Source organism: Tachypleus tridentatus, chromosome 13 (genome assembly GCF_004210375.1).
Source record: "Tachypleus tridentatus isolate NWPU-2018 chromosome 13, ASM421037v1, whole genome shotgun sequence".
NCBI lineage: Eukaryota > Metazoa > Arthropoda > Merostomata > Xiphosura > Limulidae > Tachypleus > Tachypleus tridentatus.
In genome coordinates this window covers 85400376-85422989 of record NC_134837.1, presented here as the reverse complement: position 1 = coordinate 85422989, position 22614 = coordinate 85400376, and the positions used below count along the sequence as shown (strand labels likewise).

Sequence of the window (22614 nt, the reverse complement as noted above, 5' to 3'; positions counted from 1 at the left end):
TAAAGTTTCCCTTTCTCCCATGCATATGAAATTGAATTCTCTTATTATAATTAGCTGTTTTTCCTCAAAGAAAAAGACATCTAATAGTGTGGTGGAATGTACAGTAGTCTCATCTTTTCATGAACTGGATAATGGGTAGGGGACACCATTCCTTTGTGCTTAGATTGCAGTGAACAAAGGTTATATTGTAAGATTGAGTTATGTGCAAACCTGGCTTTGCTGATGTTAATGTACTTTGGTGCTTAATATCATGTTTGTCCCTCTAAGGGTAACTTTGTCTGGATGACAACAACTTTCAAAATTTGATGATTTTTCATTTAACATTACCTTTGACTTTGAGAAATGTGTAGTTAACATAAACTTTAAGTATTTTGATTTTAACAAAGTCTGACTAGGTTTTGATATAAAAATAGCATCTAAACTGTGATTTTAAACTTTACTTTGAATATGTTTAAGTTGTAATGTAACATTTGCTTCATTTGAATATACACAAGATGTTTTCTTCTAAAGTTAAGAGAGAATTTTAGTTTACAAGGGAGACCACACTAAATAGTAAGAACATTTAAAAAAATTTCTTCAAACTTCTCTTACCACTTTCCCAATCACTATAACACCTTTGCCCTTGCACTTTGCATTTGTTTTGTTTAACTTTGTAGTTAAATAAAGATTGTGATTTGTGCATTTCTGTACCCTCTTTTTCTTTGTGACAAATTCAGTCAAAGTTTGGAGACAAACATAATGCACACACTCCACAACTCACTATTCTCTGAACCTCCAGTTAGCAAGCTATAGCCATGTATTTTGAGGGAAATCTGTGAGATGTAAAATATCACAATATCTTCGATGTTACCACTGAAAAAAGCTACAGATTATTGCTCTTCACCTTGCCTCATTAAATTCTTTTTTAAACTTAAAGGATGAAACATCACTTAACAAATTTCCAAGAGATTGTATTTAAAGAGGTTGTACATACATTAAAGTTTTGTTTTCCAGTATTACATACTACTGTGAATTTAAATAAGTGAATGAACCAGAAGAAATATTCATTGTACTTGTGCTCTACCATTTCATTTAATAATCACTTTAAAAAAAACCCATGCAATACTATGATTTGAAAAAAAACTCAGTTGATCTTGTTTTATCCTATTAAATGCATTAAACATTTAGGTATTCAACCAAATATCTTAGGATTCATTTATTTTAAATAGTATGTGATATTAAGTGATAAAATGACATAGAAATTAAGTAACAGCCCAATAATAAAAAAATATATATATTACATTTAAAATCCCAGACACCATATATATATATGTACATTATTGAAACTTCTATTCAAATAAGGACCTACAAATAATTAGTAATTGTGTGCATATAATGTAAATTTACACTACGTATCTCAAACATTTTGAAGTCAGTATAAAATATCTAAATTATGATATTTCTAAATTATAATGAAATGAGCCAATACTTTGAAAAATATTTTCATAACACATTTACCCAACAATGTTTTAAGCTGTTGATGATATTAGTTACAATAATAAAAAACTTAAATGAACACACTGAACAAATTCCCATTACTTACTTTCACTGATCCTTCTTTCGTGCCATAAACCACAAAATTACAATCTGGAGAAAGGCAACAGCAGCTAATATCTTCCTGGTCTTCTGGAGTTTTGTACTCCATCATTCCTTCCAAGCCAACAATCACCTAACAAAATTCAGAAAAACTCTCAGGCAATGTCTTAACCTTCATTTTTCCTTTCAACATACCTCACAATTAAATAAGTATTTAAAATATTCACTCCTCTCTGGAAAATAGTAAGTGAAATTCTGCTTTATTTTGAAATAGTAACAAATATTTTATCTATATTATTCTCTCATTCTATAAAAGGGAGATAAAAAATCTTTTGAACATGCTTTTAACAGTAATCATGATCAGTCCATTTCATAATAAAATAAAATTTACATACAATTTTTAATACATTTACATTCATAACTTCAGGTATCATGTATCTTCTTTACCTACTGAACATTGTTTCTGCATTAAAAACAAGAAAACTTTTCATATTATACACTAGACTTCTCAGATATCTACAAAACACTAATAATTTTGAGAATAGTTCCAAGACATTTCTAGTAAAAGATCAACACCTAAATAGGGCCAAAGGATGTAGTAAGGTTAGTCAGGCCATAGCCTGAGCATATTTTTACTTATATTGCTCAAACTTGTGTAATAAAAATTATTTCTTTTAACTCAATACATTAAATTGTGTGTATGCAGTACCTGAATTTAAATTGCCATAAGATTCAATCTCACAGCATTAAATTTTCAGAAACTTTCTGTGGTGCACGGTACCAAACCCCTCAACAAATGGCATTCTTTACATCCATTGTTTAGCTATGGCAGTGCCTGACCACTACAAAATTACTAATGTAGCACTAATAAATTACATACACTGGAGCTAGTTTATTGCATTTTGATGTAACTTTGAAGTGAGATGTAAATCATTTGAAATTTCTATTTCTACTATTTTCGTTATACTTGCTATAATATAGCACAAAAGGCAAAAAAAAGAAAGAAAAACCTTACTTCTTCCAAACTAACTATGCCCTGCTAACAACTTAATGATAAAACCTTCTTTTTCTTAATTCTGAATCAAAAAATAATAATTTTCCAAAAGTTAAATAATAATAATTTAAGGTTTAAAGAATTATAAAACACATATAAAAATGCTAAACAAAGCAAAAACACCATGTAACATAATGTTAAAGGATAAATATCACAACCTAGAAATGAAACAATTCTTTTTGTGTATGTAATAGAGAAGCAAGGCAAAAATGAATATTTATTTATGTAAATAACTCATTTCAGTAACAGAACCACACATGCTGCATTCTGTTGTTCAAAATTCCTGAAAATATAGAACTGCTTCTATGTAACACTTAAATAAATATGTCAGCATAAGCAAACAGAAATAAAGACTTAAAGTGAGTCACATCAACATTTGTTGACTTGAGTTGGATCATTAACTTGAGCATATGTTTTTGTTGTAGCAAAGCCACATAAGGCTGTCTGCTATGTCCATGGGAGACCTGAATCCCTGATTTTAGCAGTGTAAATCCACAGACTTTCCACTGTTCCAGCAGAGAACAATTAACTTGACCATTGATTAGTAGCACATTAAATAATCAGGTGATCAAAATTACAATTAAATTGATTAAAGACACAAAACTAATCAAATTTAATTTTATTAATACTGGTGTTGATTATTTGAACTATTCAAGAAATCAAAATATTGTAGTTACAATTTCTCATATTATTTTTATTTCAAGTTTGTTTAGTTCAATCAAGAAGTGTCATGAAGAGTATTTGTTATTAAATGCAAAGCTACACAATAGGCTATTGGGATGTGACTTATGAAAAAAATCAATTAATCAAACTTAAGAATTCTGATTACTTTTACTGATAATCAAAATGTTGTCATTGTGACTTCTAATCATTATTATTATTTCATTTAATTCAAGTTTGTTCAATTTCCCATTGCTACCAAACATAATAGTCCTTTCCCTCATAGGGATGTTGTATTTGTGTTTGAATTATGCCAAAACTATTAAGGTAATCTGTCACTATTCCTAATTTTGAAAACTCATAATCAGAGGTAAAGTAATAATTCAGCAGCACCAACCTCCAACTCTTGAACTAATATTTTAAAACCTAATTGAGGAATTGACCACAAACTTACAAATGCTCTTAGAACTAAATGAACTAACATGGTAGCACTAGTTATCAAATGTATGATCCTTAATTCACAAAGCAACTACCCTGCTTCTCAGGCTATATCAGTCTCGGTGTTGTAATGTGACATACAAACCTATTCATTGGTAAAGAAAGTAGCCTAAGAGTTGATAATGCATGGGTTTGGCCAGCAAATTGTCTTCTCTCTCTGGTTATGCAATTCAAAATTAGGATGGCAGATATTAGTCTTATTCATAACCTCAATAATTCCTAAGTGGAGCTACTGTTTGCTATCTTTAGATCAATCTATTACACACTTATAGAAAAAGGACACTCTCTAAGAATACCACACCAATATTTTTCATGGTTATTTTAAAAATAAATACAAAATCAAAGAATACAATAAGTTCAGTCATGCAATGTAAAAAACAAAATTTAAACTGTTTACATGAACACAAGTATTGCATGCTTAAATAGTAGTTTGCTGTGACCTAAGGCTACATTAGAGGTGATTAACATAACTGTTTGTTCAATTTGTTGACAAATCATCTTAAATAAATATAAATTACAATTATTTTATACATAAATATGCACAATGTGAGCATTCACAATGAACTCAATCTCTCCCATCATTTGTATAATGTCCAATATGAATACTTCTTAATTTCAAAAATAGTTTTGAAATATTCTTTCACACATATGGTCTTATAACATAATCTTAAGTGATTTAATAGACCTATATCTACCTATACATGTACATCTACTTATTATTTAAAAAAAGTATTCCAAACTGATAGCACAGACTTTTACAATTCCTACCTAAACAATCTGAAAGATCATATACATTAAGAAATACACATGAAAGAAGACGGCACACCTTTTGAAACAGAAAAATCCTTTATTTAAAAGTTTTTAAAATAATTTATTTAATAATAAGAAATTAAAAATGACATTTGTTTAAAAATAAATACTTTCGTCTTAAATGTATACAAATATACTATTTGAACCTTAATTTCATCAAATTTTATAAACTATAATAAAAAAGAACAGTCAGAATTATTTCTTACTTGAATACTGTTACACTCATCAGGAATGGCTATTACAGGTTGATTATTATGAAACTTTACAGAGATTTCACTTGATAAACTTATCATAGAAGTCCCAAATGTTTGTGATGTGTCCCAAACCATAACATTTCCATCTTTCGATGCTGACAGCAACATTCTTCCATCTCTGGAATAACCCAATGTTTGTACTGGCTCAGAATGTCCTTTGAAAGAAACAACTACTTGACCAGAGTTTACTGACCATATCACTACAGCACATTCTGATGTTCCAGCAGCAATGTGTTGCTCATCTGGAGAAAGTACACAACAAGTGGTGTAATAATGGCTTCTAAGATTATTATATTTGTGAAGTAATTTATGAATGCCCCAATCCCATTTCCATATAAATCGACCAGCAGCTGAAATAAGATGGGTTCCATGCTTACTGAACTGACATGACACAACAGAATGACATGAATGATTAAATGTCTTTATTCGTGTGCCACAAAAAGATTCCCATAAAATAATACAGTCACTTGATGCAGTAGCTATGAGGGATCCATCAGGTGAAAAGCAACAATAGTTAATTGGAAAAGTATGGTCAGACAGAGTAAGGCACACATCTCCTGTGTTAGTTGACCATACCTACAAAATGAAACAAAAAATAAAATATTTTGAAATCACTTTTATCATGATAAAAATGCAAAGTTATGGAAAGTACTTAAGACAAAAATAACCAAGTTCATGATGAACAAAAAAGAAACAATTTTAATTTTAAAGTAACATATTTCATATAAAGGTACTTTTCTTTGAATTATTTATTATAACAGAATATATGCTTACAAATACTATCTTGGATATTTTTAACCAGCTAAAATTTATCCTAGTATGAGGCTTTACCAAATCAGGTAATTAATCAAAATTTATTTGTTTTTATAGCATTCTATCATACATAGATGCACAAAATATTTTATGATTATTGTTTCTTGAACCTCTTTTTATTTCAGTAACACTAAAATTACTGTTTAACACACAACACATTTCCATCAACAAAACAAACTGATGAACTTTAAGAATTAAAAAAAAACACAAAAACAATGGTCAAGAAATATGATAGAAGCAATTAAAATTATAAAAAAAAATATTTTATGATGATAAAAAATCATACTTTTAACACCAACTATACAGAAAAATTGATTAACATTTTGTACTAGGGGTAGCATCACCAAAAACCAGTTTTGAAATTCAATTGTAGAAATTATATAAAGTGAAAGTACTAATGATAATGATTTAATATTTTGTTTTCTGAATAAAATACCACATACAGATAAAAATATGGCTACATAAAGCTCAAAGTATCAATGAACATTAGCTACATTAGGAACAAGGGAACACATTCATGCTACACACACAAAGTATGTATTAAAATTAACTAATGAAACACTGTTCATCAAATAAAGAAACAAATGTTTTAAAGAAAGGATACAGATGGAATTGAATCTTTTTTTATACATTCAGCATTATCAAGTGGAATACTATACAAAATATGTATATGTTTTGAACAGACAGTTATTTTAAATAATGTTCTTATTGTATTATGTTGTTGGACACGAATGAAATGAAAACCTACTAAGTAAAATATGAATTGGTATTTAATGTATATATGTATAAAACATGGAATGAGTACACACTAAATGTATTTCTGTATATACATTTTTTATTTAAACACCTCACTTTTCTGGATAATCACCATCTTAATTGAGCTCTTGATAAAGTAATTCTATATAATGGTGAATTTTTTAAAATTATGGTATCAAAAAGTATAAAAATCAGCTGTCTTCATTTGTTGCATAATGGTAAAACTTTTTTTTAAATACTCTTCCCTACAGTATTAGAAAAGCATCAAGTCCACTATCATCAATAATAGAAATGGTGTAATGTTTTATTCCCCTGTCAGATTTTTGTCATCTATACCGAGATAGATAGTTGAAAACATGTAGTAGTAACAAAATAGTAATTTTTTAAAATTATGGTATAAAGAAGTGTGAAAATCAATTGCCATCTTTTTTTTTTTAATTTCTTTTTTATATATATCTGTCCAAATCACATTTGCATATCATCTGAAATCTGTAATTATTTTCTGTTGTGCAATCTGTTGGCTGTAGAGTTGAAAAAAATTAATGAAACTGTGGCACTAACATTAAGACTAAAATGTCATAAATCATAGCAGGTAAATTCATATTTCATATAACTAAACTTTAGGCCTAACTGTTAATTTTTGGATGTCTGTTGAAATTTATATTGAGTTGTTATGATATTCCATTATTTATAAGCTACAAAAAGATAAGAAACTAACTTAATATGTTTCTTTGTGCATTTGTTAATGTTATTGAAGTACTTGTTTTCAAAGTAAATGTTATAAACATTATAGTTTTTCACTCATATAGAACAATGCATGTTAAACATCATTTACTTTTGCACTTATATAGATGTTGCAGTACAACTATACAATTAGCAATGAAAAATAATGGATTTTTAGATGAGTGAACATGCACTCATGTTTGTACTGACTGATATACGTTGTTCTTTTATGTATACAGATGTTAGATAACTAACACTGCCACTGAAAACAACCTCATTCAGAATGGATTTACAAAATACTGCAACATGCTAAAATATTAGATAGACGAATGGGTAATGATATTGATTTTATACAAATGGATAATTGTCATTTTGTAATTGGGGATAATAACACCCTTTGCTGATAGAATAGAACAGAAGTTTTTATTTTTACCTCAGTTATATTTTAAGTTGTAGCTCAAAATGATTTATTTGGTTTCTATGCTATCTTTTACATGTAGTTTTCCTATCCTAATAATAACTGGTCTGCATCATTAAGTAAGGTAACATGCATATTTTCTATAGTACTTAAATATTTAAGGTAATTAAAGATTTGCTTTATCAGTAGAATTAAAGGATTCATTTCCACATGATTTTTTTTTAATTTGGTAAATTTCTCTTTCAAAGAAACATATTTCACAAACATCATCTCTGTTACCATATAAATTTCTGCATTCTTTTTATTATGTATTCCTTTTCCTATCACCACCACTATAATTAATTGGGCCCAAAGTATCATTATAAATAAAACCAATGTTATAATTTTCATCTTCTACAACTTCATCATTGAGTTTAAAAATATTCTCATTGTAATTTGGCCATCGCAATTTTATTTTACTGTTTGTTACATTATTAATCCTGGCCAATATGTTTTTGATTGCATTCCTTCCTGTTTCCACCTCAATTTTGCATAAATTGATAATCCATCACATTAATAACCACAACAAGAGCATGCTAAGCATCTTGAAAATTAGATCTTTTATATTTGCAAAATAAAGGTTCTATTCTGAATTGCAATTACATTTGTTTCAGCATTCATTGAAGCAGTTGTCAGCAATTCTGATCTATCGATATGTAACAGCTAGGGGTCCACTGAATTTAAAAATAGGCTCAATAATTGTATTTGCGGCCAATGATATTGTTAAAAAAAGGACTATTTCTGTAATAAATCTTTTTTTTATGACAATCATAGGCTTGCTTAATTTGCAGATTTGAGCAGTGTGAAAACAAAAAGTCAGTTTAAGTTCACCCAGCAATTTATCATCAGGTATGGTAATAACAGAGAGAACTAAAAAAAATTGTTGGTTAGATATTAACTTACCCATCATTTATGTTTCATTAACAGATAAACAATATATATTTGTGGTCATTCATTTGATTACATGGTAACAGAAATCAAACATATTATTTCAATGTCAAATTTGGTATAAATGAAATTGTAGTCATTTGAAAACTTTAACATAAAACTAGTAGTTATATAATAATATAAAATCTCTCGAAACTGGGCATTTATCTGTAAATAAGAAAACAAAAAGAAAAATACTATTTTAACAAAACAGTTATTTAAGGTTAAGAATAAATTTAATATAAATTAAACTGAAACTATTTTAAATCCTTATCCCTCTCTGAATATAAACTTGGTCAGTTTTATTGACCACTTTGACTTCTTTGTACTTGTTTAAAATCTTTTTAGATTTAATACTTCTAACTTTCAATATAGCATAAATATCTTCTCAAAATTTAGCAGTCCTTCACTTACAAAAATCATAATTTTTGGTGAAATATTTTAAACAAAATAATATAAAGATTTGTCCATTTTTATTTTGAGTATTTATTTCGAATAGTCTACTTGGAAAGTAATTTTTATGAAAAATTGAAAATGCTTTTCCTCATCTCAAAAATCTCAAATTTCTTTTGTGTAACCCACCCCTAGAAACTCCTAAATGCAGTTCAAACGTTTTTTTTAAGTAAAACTTTATAGTATACCTGTTACTTTCTCTACCTTATCTCAAAACAGAACTGGTTGATTTGACTGATTTCATACCCACAAAAAAGAGAGAGAAATAAATTTAAATTACCTTTTTCCTTTTTAAAATGACTTCAAATTTTAACATGAAACTACATTCATTTATCATAAGTAGTTATATGCTTGTAACAATACACATCTATTTATAATTAAATTTTATTGTTTCATTACTCTCTGAACAGTGTCTTCTGCATCAATACAAGTTCTAAAATACTAACAAACTACATTAACCATGAACTACTAAAAGTTGCTTGTGTGTGTCTTGTGAAACATTTATAAATTATTATTTCATAATTATAAATAAAGAACAAAACATGTTTTTCTTGCTGTTGATTGTCTAGGAGAGTTAACCCTAATATTTTATATTAATTATAGTAATGCACTTAATATTTTTTAATTAAATAATGCACAAAACAATATCTACTAATAACATGCAAAAAGTATACAACTCCCTTACCTCTGAAAATTTTTCTGGCTTTCTAACTATGAGACAACAGTCATTAAAAATATTTTCAAGCTAGTTGTTAACTTCTCTATGTGAAACTGACATTTAACTGTTCAGAACATAACATCACACAATACATCATTTCATGAACAAAAATCTTGACTTTCTACTGATTGTAGGTAATATATGATTAAGTGTAAGAGAGAACTATTAATGAATTGTGAAAGAAAGGATGCAACAGGTAGGTATGACAGGAACAGATTGATTTTCTATTTGATACTTCTGTAACAAAACAAAATTGAAGACTATAAAAATATGTATTATCTGAGGAACAACAATTTTATAGAAAGTAATTTAAATTTAATTTTGTACTTTTTTTGAGGGGTGATGGGTAAAATAGGGAAGATGAAATGCTACGAAAAGATGTATCACACGTGTTAGACTAATGAAACTTCAGGTTTTTTAAATATATTGCCTTATAGAATTAAGAACTTAAAACCCACATACGATTAAAATATGGATTATTAGCTATATTATGAAATATAGCTAATATTTCATGCTATACTAATTGATACAACATAAACAAAAAGTAGTTTAATAAATATTGAATGTAAGACACTAAAACCTTGTGTCATACACAGTAAACGATAATTATGGCAATAGGATTCTTTAAAAATTATTAATAGTTGTATTGTTAAAATTACAAAAACCTCTACATTTTCAATGCTAATATCCAAATACAATTTAGTAAATACAAAATAATATGGTTTATGGATATGGTTTTTATGAACAAGCCAGTTCATCAATTCAGTAAATATAAAATTAAAAAGAAATAATTTTTCAACACTTAACACCATACCTAACATGCACTGAGAACTTCTGGTTATATTTCAATTGTTTAATTTAATAATAATAAAATTTTAAGTTTTTTAAAAACTTAGAAATACTTTTTTTAACTTAACCACACAAATATACAATTAAATATATTTGAAATTAAAAATGGAGAGGATAAAAAACAAATTCTTAATAAGGAAATAAACATCTTATAATATGACAACATTCCAATAAGTCAAAAACTATTTAAACTCTCCATTATGATGAAATCATACTGATAGGATTAAATTGGTATAACAATAGACACTTTTTAACTACCTCAAGATAAAACATTAACTACCTTTGCCACACGATCAACACCACCAGAAACAATAAAAGCATCATTTGGAGAAAATGCACACCATTTCACTTCTCCCTTATGCTCCTTGAAAATATGTAAGCTATCATCTTGTTTGCTATCAAATCGAAAGATATTTATCCAACTTCCTGATCTTGGACGTGGGCTTTTTGGCTCCTCATTATTGACATCTAAAGAACATAAATTAATTAAAATATATACTTATAAAGTGACTGCTTTACACAGCTAAATGTATTTTCATTAACCATTCTTTATCTGGTATAAAGATATTAGCCACAATGAAACAAAAACTGCAGCAGAAAAGACTTTGGAATTTGAAAATGAAACTTTTAAACTTTATTTTTCAAGTTTCTTTAGTAGCCAAACTGTGGCCAGCTCCAATTCAATTAGCAAATTACATATACAGGGTGTTCGGAAAGTCACTGTGCACTTATATATTTATTAACATCCAAAACTGCACAGTGATTTTCTGAACACCCTGTATTTAAACAAAGTGCAAGATTTTCAAAAAAAGTTTTAGACTGTAGAAGTTTCTTCATTTAATAACCAATCAATAAAAACTAATGTAGAGTTAATTGAGTTAATAAATTTCTTGTTTTGACAAACTTAAATATTAAAATATTTACTCCTCTGTTGCCCTCAGTGCTAAAAATTTTGATTCAAAGCTAACTCCATTCCTAAGCACTATAATTTTTAAGTCAAATCTGTTTTAAATAATTATTTACCACTCACATCAAAATGTGCTTTATTCTATTTGAAAATCAAATTTCCATGGCTCTTAAACTTATCTTAAAAGATTTCCAGTAAGGGTTTTAGGTATTGTTAATATCTGCATTGGAAGGGACTAAACATCATCTTTGCTAATCACTTTATCCATTATTTCCCAGTATACATTAGTGACAGAACCCTTGAAGCAACAGTTGAATCTGTTATCCAACATCATTCTACTGGATAACAAATTCAGCTTCTGTTTTCAGGGGTTTTGTCACTAACATAAGTACTTATTCAAAATATATTTTATTTAAAATATGTGGTATTTAAGTAAAGAATTAACTCTCAAATCATACTGTATAAGAACTTCCAAACAGAAAAGAAGGAATTAATTGAATAAGACTTTGAAATACAAAATAGTCAACAATATTTATAGGTACTTCCAAAGATAATTTGATGTGAAATATGAATTTTTTTTAATAAAATCTTTTGTCACTTGTTAATTTTAAAGAGGATATGGACAAAAATAACCTTAGAAGAAACTCTTAAGTTACAGCTATCTAAATAACTATATAATGTATTCCTCACATCTAAAACTCTAAAACATCTAAAGAGGTTTGAAGAAAATAACACATTACTCTGTAAAATTGTGAAGTCCAAGAGAAAAATTCTAACACTGCCATCTTTAGAAGCTGTGGCAATGAGATCACCAGCTGATGACAAAGAACAGCAATTGATTGCTGCTTCATGACCTTGAAATGAATGTAGCTGTTTTCCCAGTCGACTATCCCATACCTGTACCAAAGTAACTTATTATCATGAACTTTATCTCAAACTGAATCATACTCCAATAAAAATAATGAGGATATGCTTATTCATTTCAATGTAAAAATAACAATAACCAATTTAAAGGTCATTAAGTTTTAAATCTATTTTCAAATCAAATACATTTACAAAAATTCTGAATAGTAACACACTAGGTAAAACTGAAAAATAAAACATTCTAATATAAAAGTTTGATATTTCAGTTATCATTTTTATTGCCCCATTAAGATCTAATCAGATCTTAATTTTTCAATTAAGTTTAATCATATTAATTTTTTTTTCTGACAATAAACATATTTTATAACTACTGGTGGAAATACAATTATTTCCTACACCAGACTGAAATAACCTGTAACATCTGTCAAAAACCAGTTCGATCATGAACTAGATAATTTGATAAACCAATAAATTTTGAACAGCTCAAGGGATAAATGAACTGTCAGATTGACTTTTGCTACACCAAATCCATATAAAAGTGAATATTTGTTTATGCTATTACACGTGCAATATTTTCTATAATTGTTTCTTTTATCCTTATTTCAGGAAAGCATGATTAAGCAATTTTTATATTTAATAAACATCCACAGAATACAGTAAAATATATGAACAAGCAATAAACACAAAATATTAGGTATAACTGTAAAACAAGATAAAACAAACAAGAATTTACACTTACATTATGTGTAGATACATTAGTTACTTAACTTGAAAATTAAACTTTTTCAGGCACTTGATAGAAAAAGGTTTTACTTGGAATTAAGAAGTAATGATGATATCAGTCTATCCAGGACTTACATAATTTATAGTTTGTCAAGCTTTTCCACTAAATAGTACTGCATACGTCTAAATGACAATGAGACAAATCATCATTTGTAATTCAGAAATTTGCTTACTCGAACAAGCTTGTCTTCACCCACAGAAACGACAAATGCACCATCAGGACTAAAAGTGGCACAGTGGACCGCACCAAGGTGTAGTTTTGTAGAGAGCATGGCACAGTTACGAATACTTGATATATTGCTGCATGATAAATATATGATTCAAATAGTCAATAATTAAAGGTAGTAATAAATAATATGATATTCTTCTCCCAACTCTGTTCATATATAAAAACAGATGTAATGTTTTGGTGAATGCATGCATATTAGTATACCAATAAGATAATAATTAATTATAGTGATCACTACTGAAAATATTACTTAAATTATGTTAGTTAGTAAGTTATTTTGCAATTTACAAATAAATATATCAATTATTTTGATTGAAAATTGAACTATTTTAGTGTTTGATATTAACACTTTTCAGAAATAAATGCTTGAAATAACTTATTAATCTAAAATACAAATATGGGTGATGTACATAAAAACCAGATTTTGAAATCCATGGCTGTTTAGAAGTATTACCACGTATTATGTGCAAACAAAATGTTCTGTATATTTTGTAAGCCATTGTCTGTTAAATATTCCCCATAAAGTTATCAGAAGTTGTATTAATGTTTTTAAATACTTATCTAATGTAGTTACAACGTCACTTTATCACTGGTTTATACTAGAAGTATAAAATATTTTAAACAAGTATAGATACATTAATGTCTTATTTTTAACATAATTCAATTTGAGACTGTCATGAAACTCCAGCATATTGATTTGTTGGCATAAAGAGAAAAAGTTTACAATAATATTCATGTATCTTTCATACATTTACTTACCATGTATGCAGTACATTCAAAAATCATTTACAATTTCCTTATCTCAAAATGTTATCATATATCATGTGGATTCAGATGCACCTAAGTATTACATTCTTATGATAAATATAGTATTTTTAATTTAGCCCAAAAAAAAACCTTGTTACAAATAACTTATCTAGTTATGATGTGAATTATACCGGGTAGACAAGTAGCAATTTGAAGTTTCAAATTAATAAACAGAAAAATGCATTAAAAATAAATATAAACCAGCAATTTATATGCAAAAATGGCTCATTTGGGTTGAGAAAATATTTTACATAGAAGAGCAAACAATGTTTCGACCTTCTATGTAAAATATTTTCTCAACCCAAATGAGCTGTTTTTGCATATATATTTCTCTACAAGAGGGTTTTTTTGACATCACTGATTATTATTTCAAACCAGCAATTTGACCTTGGCAGAAGACATGGCAAACTCTTCTCATAACATTGAATGAGATAAGGTTCAAATACTTAAAGAAGTTAACCTAAAAAGTTGAATTAAGCATAAAGGAATCTCCAGAAATTGTTAAACATAAAATGCTTTTAAATAGAGATCTAGGCCTTAGTGACTTTTTGGAAGTCTGTTCTGCAGAGGACACTGTATAAACAAAAACTATACATATACACTTGCTTGTAAAAATTTCATGTGTTCTTCTTGTCTCCTGAAGATGGTGAATTTTTTCCATTGAAACACGTACTATATTTTACACTTTGTAAAATGCTGCATCATGAAAGATGCACCCTAATTATGGAAAGAAAATTTTCAGAAAAAAATATTTTGACTCAGCAACTAACACCTTGATACAGCCTTGACTTTTTTTCAAAAATAAATAAACTGAGTATATACAGTCAACTATATCATATTCTTCACAGTATATTAACAATATTAGTTAAACTGAATGTTTTATGCTATTGAAAATACTTGTAATTGGTAAACAATGAGATTACAATCTGTATGAGAGACTATTTTGAGTAGATCCTAAACTAACTTCTTGCCTTAACTCGTCACTTTTGTCTTGAAAGACACATGGGAATTTTTCAAAAGAAAAAAGTGTATCTTACAAGATGTGAAAATTACAGTAGTTTTAATTGTATATTTTGCTTTTAACATTATATAATAAATTACTGTGCATTTTTAAATGTTGAGCTGTTTTACTTACTGTTATTTATGTTTGTCAGTGCAACCAATAAATGTCTCACAAAAGTTATCCACATGTTGACCTGTATATTTTGCATGCTTTCCCTATTAAATACTCATAATAGCAGGTTTCTAACAAGCTTTATATGTTTTTAATTTATTTGATACAGACTGCAACATAAACACATTCTAATATAAAGAAATGGTTAAAAACAGAAAAAAACTAATTAATAATGAATTTTGAGGGCAAATTAGCATACTGCAGTTTGATGCCAAATGGGCAAACAAATACGTTCCAAAGTCAGTGAAGAATATTAACTAATTGCAAGTATGAATGAACCTTTTACTTTTTAAACTGTTTTTTTACAGTAAATAAGACAAAACAGAGGAAAAGATTCTACTGAATGCAGTAAAAACATGTCTATGGTAAAAACAGCCAAAACACAACTTCATTTATTTGGTGGAATTACTATCCTAAATTAATATAAAAGGTCAAGATTCAGATTTCAAATAAATAGTCTGAAGGACAGGTTCTCATAAGAGCTATTTTTTGGTCATACAATCCAGTAAACAATAAAGTACTGGGAAAGAAAACAGAAAGTGGTGGTTTCAGTAATCCCAGTACTGCACTACTTCACAGCAAGTCAATGTAAAGATATGTACAATCTGTTTGTTGATATGGAATGTATATTATGGGTATTGTATCAATTTCTGCCCAAAAATCATTAATTTACACCCAAACAAACTGGATTTTAACATTGTGACAAAGACATTTATAAGAAAATAAATAATGTACATATGTGTAAGTAACATAAAAACATTAAACATGTCATCACAAACAGTGAAAAACTCACCAGCTGTGGCACTAAATATATACATATATACAATAAAGCTAAAAAAAGAGAATACATGAAATGGGCACACTACATGATGTGTAGTGATTTGTGTTATGGTACTGGATGTTTGTATTATGGTACAAATTGTTTTTTTTTTCTATGTAAAATGCAATATCAGTCCATCAATGCTCATAACTAAAGTTCTAGAGATAGCATGATACGAGTGTCATGGATTTGAACATTTAACATCTCTGCAAACTCATTCATATCACATCTGTATTTTATGTTTACTATAGTTGTACTTTCTAAGAGGTTAAAGGAACAATACTTTAATTTCATATATGCTTCTTCCTCAGTAACACAATGATAAAATAAAAAGTAGTTTTGTTGTTGATAATCCCAGGCTGTGATGCTGAGATGTGCTTTTCAGTGACTGAAATTCATAGCAGGGCCAAAAGCAGCCTTTATGGAGGCTCATCCTATAATGTCACTTTACAAAAAATTAAAATACTTCCATAAATTAATCTTCAGAAAACATTTGAAATTTTTTACTTGAGCATTGAGTTATATTGAGTATATTTGAAGGTTAACACCACATGGAAGAAAAACCAAAAAAACTGTAGAAATTCTTACCACCAATTTAAGTAAATATTGGTGACACTTTTCTCAGCAAGAGCTTTTGCTTTCTGATAAACCTTTGACTCTTGTGGTTGACAGAGAGCAAGTTGAATAACATCTTTGGTGTCATCACAAAGAAGATGTGCACTACAACGAATAAACCTTTCAAAGTCTTGTTTCTCCTTCACAGCCTGTCAATGGATGTATATAACTTTGTAAGAAAGAACAAACATTCTGTAACAAACACTAGTAGTTACTCATCACAAGATCAAGAAATTAGAAAAGTTTTTGTGTACTTAAACTGTATTGACTAGACTCGACAACATCCACCTAACTTCATTGACTTCAATAAATTTTTCTATATAATCCTGACCTCTGTTGATTTATGATTTTAATTTACTTAGATTTCTTTAAACATCTTAAAACAGCTGGTAAAGGGATATTTTCATCATTTTACTGTCTTGACTCATCATTCCATGATTTGATCAGTATAACAGATAACAATAAGGAAATTTATGTTCTTAATTTATAAAGTAGAAATCACTCTTTTGTCACTAAGAATTTATTGTCATTAAAATATCACTATTTAATTCTATGTTTAAGTAATATTTTTTAGTTTCTTTTGTAAAATGTTATCTATAGGGAGAAGTTGTATTAACTTATGCAACTGATTAGCTATTATACACAGCTATATCAGAATAATACACAAATTAATGTATTAAGAAACATTCCTTATTCTCAAAATATCGAGTTATTTATTTTAAGGTAAAAATCAGCAACAGAGACTATTAACCAGTTATTGGTTACTAATATTCATGAGCTTATGCCCTACATTCAAGGATAAACTAAAAGAAAGCATTAAATACTGTCAATACATCCTGTTTACATAATGTACATATAATTGAATGCCCAGTTGGAGTACAACTATTAAATAATGTATTACTCAATGGGCATACAACTACTAAATAAATCACTGAAAAACAAAAACAGGTGATTCAGATCTGCAAGTGAAAGGTTCATTTAAGAAGAGACTTGCAAATCTGAAACAAAGGGTGTGAGTTTTCAGAATTTTAAAAGCACAAATATTACTTCTCAGATGAGCCATTTCTTGTGGTAAAATTAGTCATATATTACCATTAAAACGTTTTTTTGGAACAGAATCTTACTTTTTACACTGACATACATTCCTTTCATTAAAAGAAACCAAACTGAATGGTGCCTCATTAGTATTTCATTTTCTGGCATATTGAACAGAAACCATTTTTTAAAGAATAAAATTGTAATAGTTTTCACACTACTGTTTAACTGTTTCAAAACCTATTGAAGTCTGTATATGTAAAACAGGTAAGTTGGACTAAATGACAAACAGCAGGAGACAAGCTGAACAGAGCACTTCTACTTAAAAAAATACATGGAACTTAACCCAGGTTTATTTAAAAATTTTTAAAGCTATTTAATACAAATTCAAAAATATGAAAACAAAATACTACTAACATATTTGGTACATGGCTTTGATTAGTAAAGTACTCTTACTAATACAGTCAAAAAATGTTCATAGTTATTAACCTTCAATAAATAAATCATACTTCAGTGATATAACCTGTGACAGAATTACAGCTATAAACTACGTGGCAGGTCGGATATATTGTTATTGGCTGTAATATACATATAACAAATAAAGAATATTCCATCAATAAATATCTTTATAAAACTTTCTTAAAATTGGATAATATTAAGATGTTACCTCTGGGGTATTGAAGCAATTTCCATACACGTGATAATCATTCAGGAGGTCACTTGGTCCACAGAACTGTAGCTTTTTCTGAATAAATTTCAGGTCCAAAAAAACTTCAGGAAAAAGGTGAAACATCTCAGCTTTGTAAATGTGGTATCCTAAAAAATAGTGGATATATCCATCTTCTGGAAGCAAACCATAGTTTCGAGCATGCAGGCCATTTTCTTCACATTTCTTCAAATACTTTTTGACCAGTTTAGTATGTAAAGCCTTTAAAAATATTATTATTATAGTTTTCAAACTGGTTGAAATATCATGTGACTAAAGATGAAATACAGAGTAAAAAAAAATTTTTAAAGGTGAAAGTTCTTGCAGTTCAAAACAGAATGTCTACCGAGTCCTTAAACAATTATTGGAAAAATATTGACTTCTTTTAGTATTTAAAATGAAACATTTTGACCATTATGAATATAATTATAACAAATATAACAAATTTCTAAGTGTAAAAACTATTACTAACTCTAACAATAACACAATAAATAACTGGGGAGTAGAAAACAAAGAGCAATATGGAGTTGACTTAAACAAGGAAAACTGGAAAAATACTACATGATTTCATCAAATAAATGTACACATATAATCTTAAAAAATATAGAGTTGAATACATTACATTTCAATGATTCTCATTAAGAAAATTAGATAAACACATGACAATAAAGCTGCTATAAAATAAGAAAGGAACAGAATGTGTAAGCAAGGTCAAACTTGTTCACTGAGATAATAGGAAGATAACATTTTCTAACATTGAAAATACAATTATGATAGCTACTTATCTTTACTAACTCACAGCTATTTCAACCTTGATTTGCCCTCAAAGTATTGCTAAAATTTTTCAACAGTCCACTAGTCTTATGTTCCTACATTTTTGCACAACTGCCTCAACGTGTAGATCACGTGATTACCTTCCACCAATCTGTGCCACCTATATTTGTACAGAAAGCTACTTCTGCCATTAAAGTACAATCATCATTTTTCAAGAATTAGCAAAATCTAACCAAACCAGAAACACTGGCAAATCAAAGGGGAGGAAGGATGGAAAGTGGGCGAGTAGCAGTTAAGTACCAAGTGGGAATACATTCAGTGTTTAGAAAATGCTAACTTCTGAAATGGTACTACTTCTTCTCACCTATAGCTAGAATCCCACACTGCAAAGTTGCAGAGATCACTGAAGGCACAAAAGTGATCAAACAAGCAGACAAAAACCACATGAAAGAAGTGTCCCATAATTATAAAAAGGGGGCTCACCTGTGGGGTATATCACTACTTCTGGAACAGGCATACTCTTCACCCAGTAATAAACAAAGACACACAGGGCAAAATTTAACAAAGAGGCACCATATAATGTGATACAGGTTCTGCCTGTGGACAACAAAGAGTAAATAAGACATCCACACATGTAAGCATGAGACCATAACACAATCATAGTTAGATTTGAAGAAGTAGCCTGGTATCAGACATAATAATACAGGGTTAGAGCTAAAAACCTATAAATGTATGTGACAAATAGGCCAAGTGCAGTCTGTTCAGGCAAAATATATCCAGGAGAATCATCTACAGATACATCTAATTATATCAAGTGAAGTCCATCCAGTAAAAAACAATAGTGAAAGCACCTTGCATAAAATTGTAAGATTAACAAGTGTGATCTACCCAAAGGAAGCACACTGTATTTATATTAAGATAGCCATGTGTGATCAGCCTAAGCTAAATATTCCAGGGGAAGCACTTTCATATATGATGGATTATGTCAAGTTGCAGTTTACCTGGGAAGAATACATCCAGTGGAAACACCTTGCCTAAAATTTTGCTTTGTATGTTGTACACAAGTTACTTAAAGATCAACAAGTGAGTTCCTCCCAAGCAAAAACATATGGGGAAAGCACCTTGTGGTACGACTAAATATGTCAAATGAAGTCCATTTGGGCAGAGAAATCCCATGGAAATAACTTGCTTAAAAAAAAAAAAAGTGAGAATAAAGTATGGTCAGCCCAGGTAAGAACATCACTGACAATTGCCTTGTGTTTTATCAAGTGTAACAAGTGTGATTTATCTGGGCATAAAACATCCAGTGAAAGTTCCTTTCATAAAATTTGTATTGTATGATAAACAAGTGAGGTTTACATGGGTAAAAAAACATCCAGGATACACTTTTTGGACTGAGTATATTATGATGTTGTATTATATGAAATATAATGATGATAGCCCTTTTCTCACAGAATAGGTATGTACAGCTATGAAGTTTGTTTTATTATACAAATCCCACTCCAGAGAAAACCTCCATAGTCTGGTGCTTCAGTAACTGGGAATCAAAAGTGGCAAGAACTCTAATGCTCCACTAGAAGAAAAGAGAAGGAAATACACATTGTGGAGTCTGGAGGAACAACACACTGGAGACAGTGCAATAGGTGCCTGCTTTTCCTTACTCTGAAAAACAGAAAGACTGCAAATTTAAAATCATGGATCAGAAGGAATGGGCAAAAATCTCCATCTGCTTTACTCATGAAGTCAATGAGTGATGGTCCTTTGTATAAAGTGCAGTGATAAGAAATAAAAAATATACACACTTCTGAATAAGTGGTCAGTGATCTAACAGAAACACTTCATTTCCACAATGACAACTACGGAAACAGACAGATTTAATGCCAAGACATCATATTCAGTATATTTGACCAGACAACATTGTCACCAGTTGGGATCCTGAAATATGATATATATCAATGAATGAATTAATGTAAAAAAAAAAAAAAGAAAAGAAAAAGTTGATTTACGTCAGGTAAAAGCAAACAACTGTATATAATCATTACAGGAAGAAGACAACACACATTTGACAAAGACACAGACATGTTCAGATAAAGAGTATGTGTCAGGAATTGTCTACATACCAACTCGAACAATCCCTTCAAAAGACAGAGGTTGCAAACAGCAAAACACATAAATGATAAATTTAATGTGTAGATGGTGACCATCCACGAACATGTCAGAACATGCCAGTTGTATGAGCTGATGACCACAACCAGTAAGTGTAATAGGTGAAAAGATAATAAGGAACAGAGGTATGCCATGGAATAAAGATACAGGAGCAAGAAGCATATAAGGAGGCAGTACAAGCCATATAACATAGCAGTTAATGAACAAGACAAGTCATATAACATAGCAGTTAATGAACTAGACAAACAGATGATCTGGTTCCAAAGAGGAGAACAAGAGGGAAATGGACGGTAAGAAAAAGGAAGAAGAGACCCAACACTCTTCCTAAACAGACAATGTCCTGGAAAGGAGAGCTCAATCCAGATGGCAAATAACACACAAGGAATTGATAAAGGATGCATCCTTTCACAGAAGTAAACAGGTGTGAGTGGCTGAATGAACATGTGAAGAGGTGACCAAAAGCCAGTTGTCCATGTAACAGAAAGCTTAAATACCCAGTGAGTAAAAATGATGTGTAGAATAGCATACCATTTGACAGAATACATATGGATTTCAAGACAGCAGTGCCCAGAACTTAAAAAAAACACAAAAAAACCCTATGGATGAACCAAAGAAAAACTGCATGACATCAGGGCATAAAAACAAGGAAGAACTCCAGATATGAAAACAGCCAGGAAAGAGCTATGCTGGGACTACAATCTCACATGTATTCTGCAGCCAACAAATAGGAAGAAGTTAAATCCCAGTTGAATGAGCACCACCTGTTTAATAGCTCTTTTATGTAGTTGGATTTGAACAGACTCCATAAAATAAGTAGGGAAATTAATCTTAGAAGTGGAAAGAGAAGGGGAAAAACAGAACACAGAAAGCTACAGACAGAATGTGTAGAACCCATGGAACTATCTTGAAGTATAGGCAAAGACATGTAAGATAAGTATACTGTAATAAAGTACTCCTTTTTAACAAAATAATAAAACATACAAAGTCAACATAGTACATAAACATGGCAAACCTGCAAAACAATAAAATTCAACCTGAAGCATAAAATGTTTCAAACAAATTGCAGAATTGTTGGCCTCAGTCACATCTGGAATTGTAACTAACACTCTCTCTAATCTTGCAGCTGTTAACCAGTACCCAAAACAACATGCAATTGAAAGGCATAGTGAGAAAGGGGAAAAAGAGGC

The 22614-nt window shown here is 29.3% G+C and overlaps 1 protein-coding gene across 4 annotated transcripts in view; it reads right to left on the bottom strand.

The window, feature by feature from the left end:
* LOC143237582 (apoptotic protease-activating factor 1-like) overlaps positions 1-22614 on the bottom strand; it is an 88676-nt gene that overhangs the window by 39340 nt on the left and 26722 nt on the right. For all 4 annotated transcript variants that reach the window (XM_076477008.1, XM_076477007.1, XM_076477005.1 and 1 more), the window contains exons 6-12: positions 18449-18709; positions 16720-16895; positions 13275-13401; positions 12195-12351; positions 10828-11015; positions 4804-5427; positions 1583-1708 (exon numbers count right to left, since the gene is read on the bottom strand). In XM_076477008.1, the coding sequence (XP_076333123.1) occupies positions 1583-1708; positions 4804-5427; positions 10828-11015; positions 12195-12351; positions 13275-13401; positions 16720-16895; positions 18449-18709 (1659 nt within the window). The remainder of the gene's footprint in view (positions 1-1582; positions 1709-4803; positions 5428-10827; positions 11016-12194; positions 12352-13274; positions 13402-16719; positions 16896-18448; positions 18710-22614) is intronic.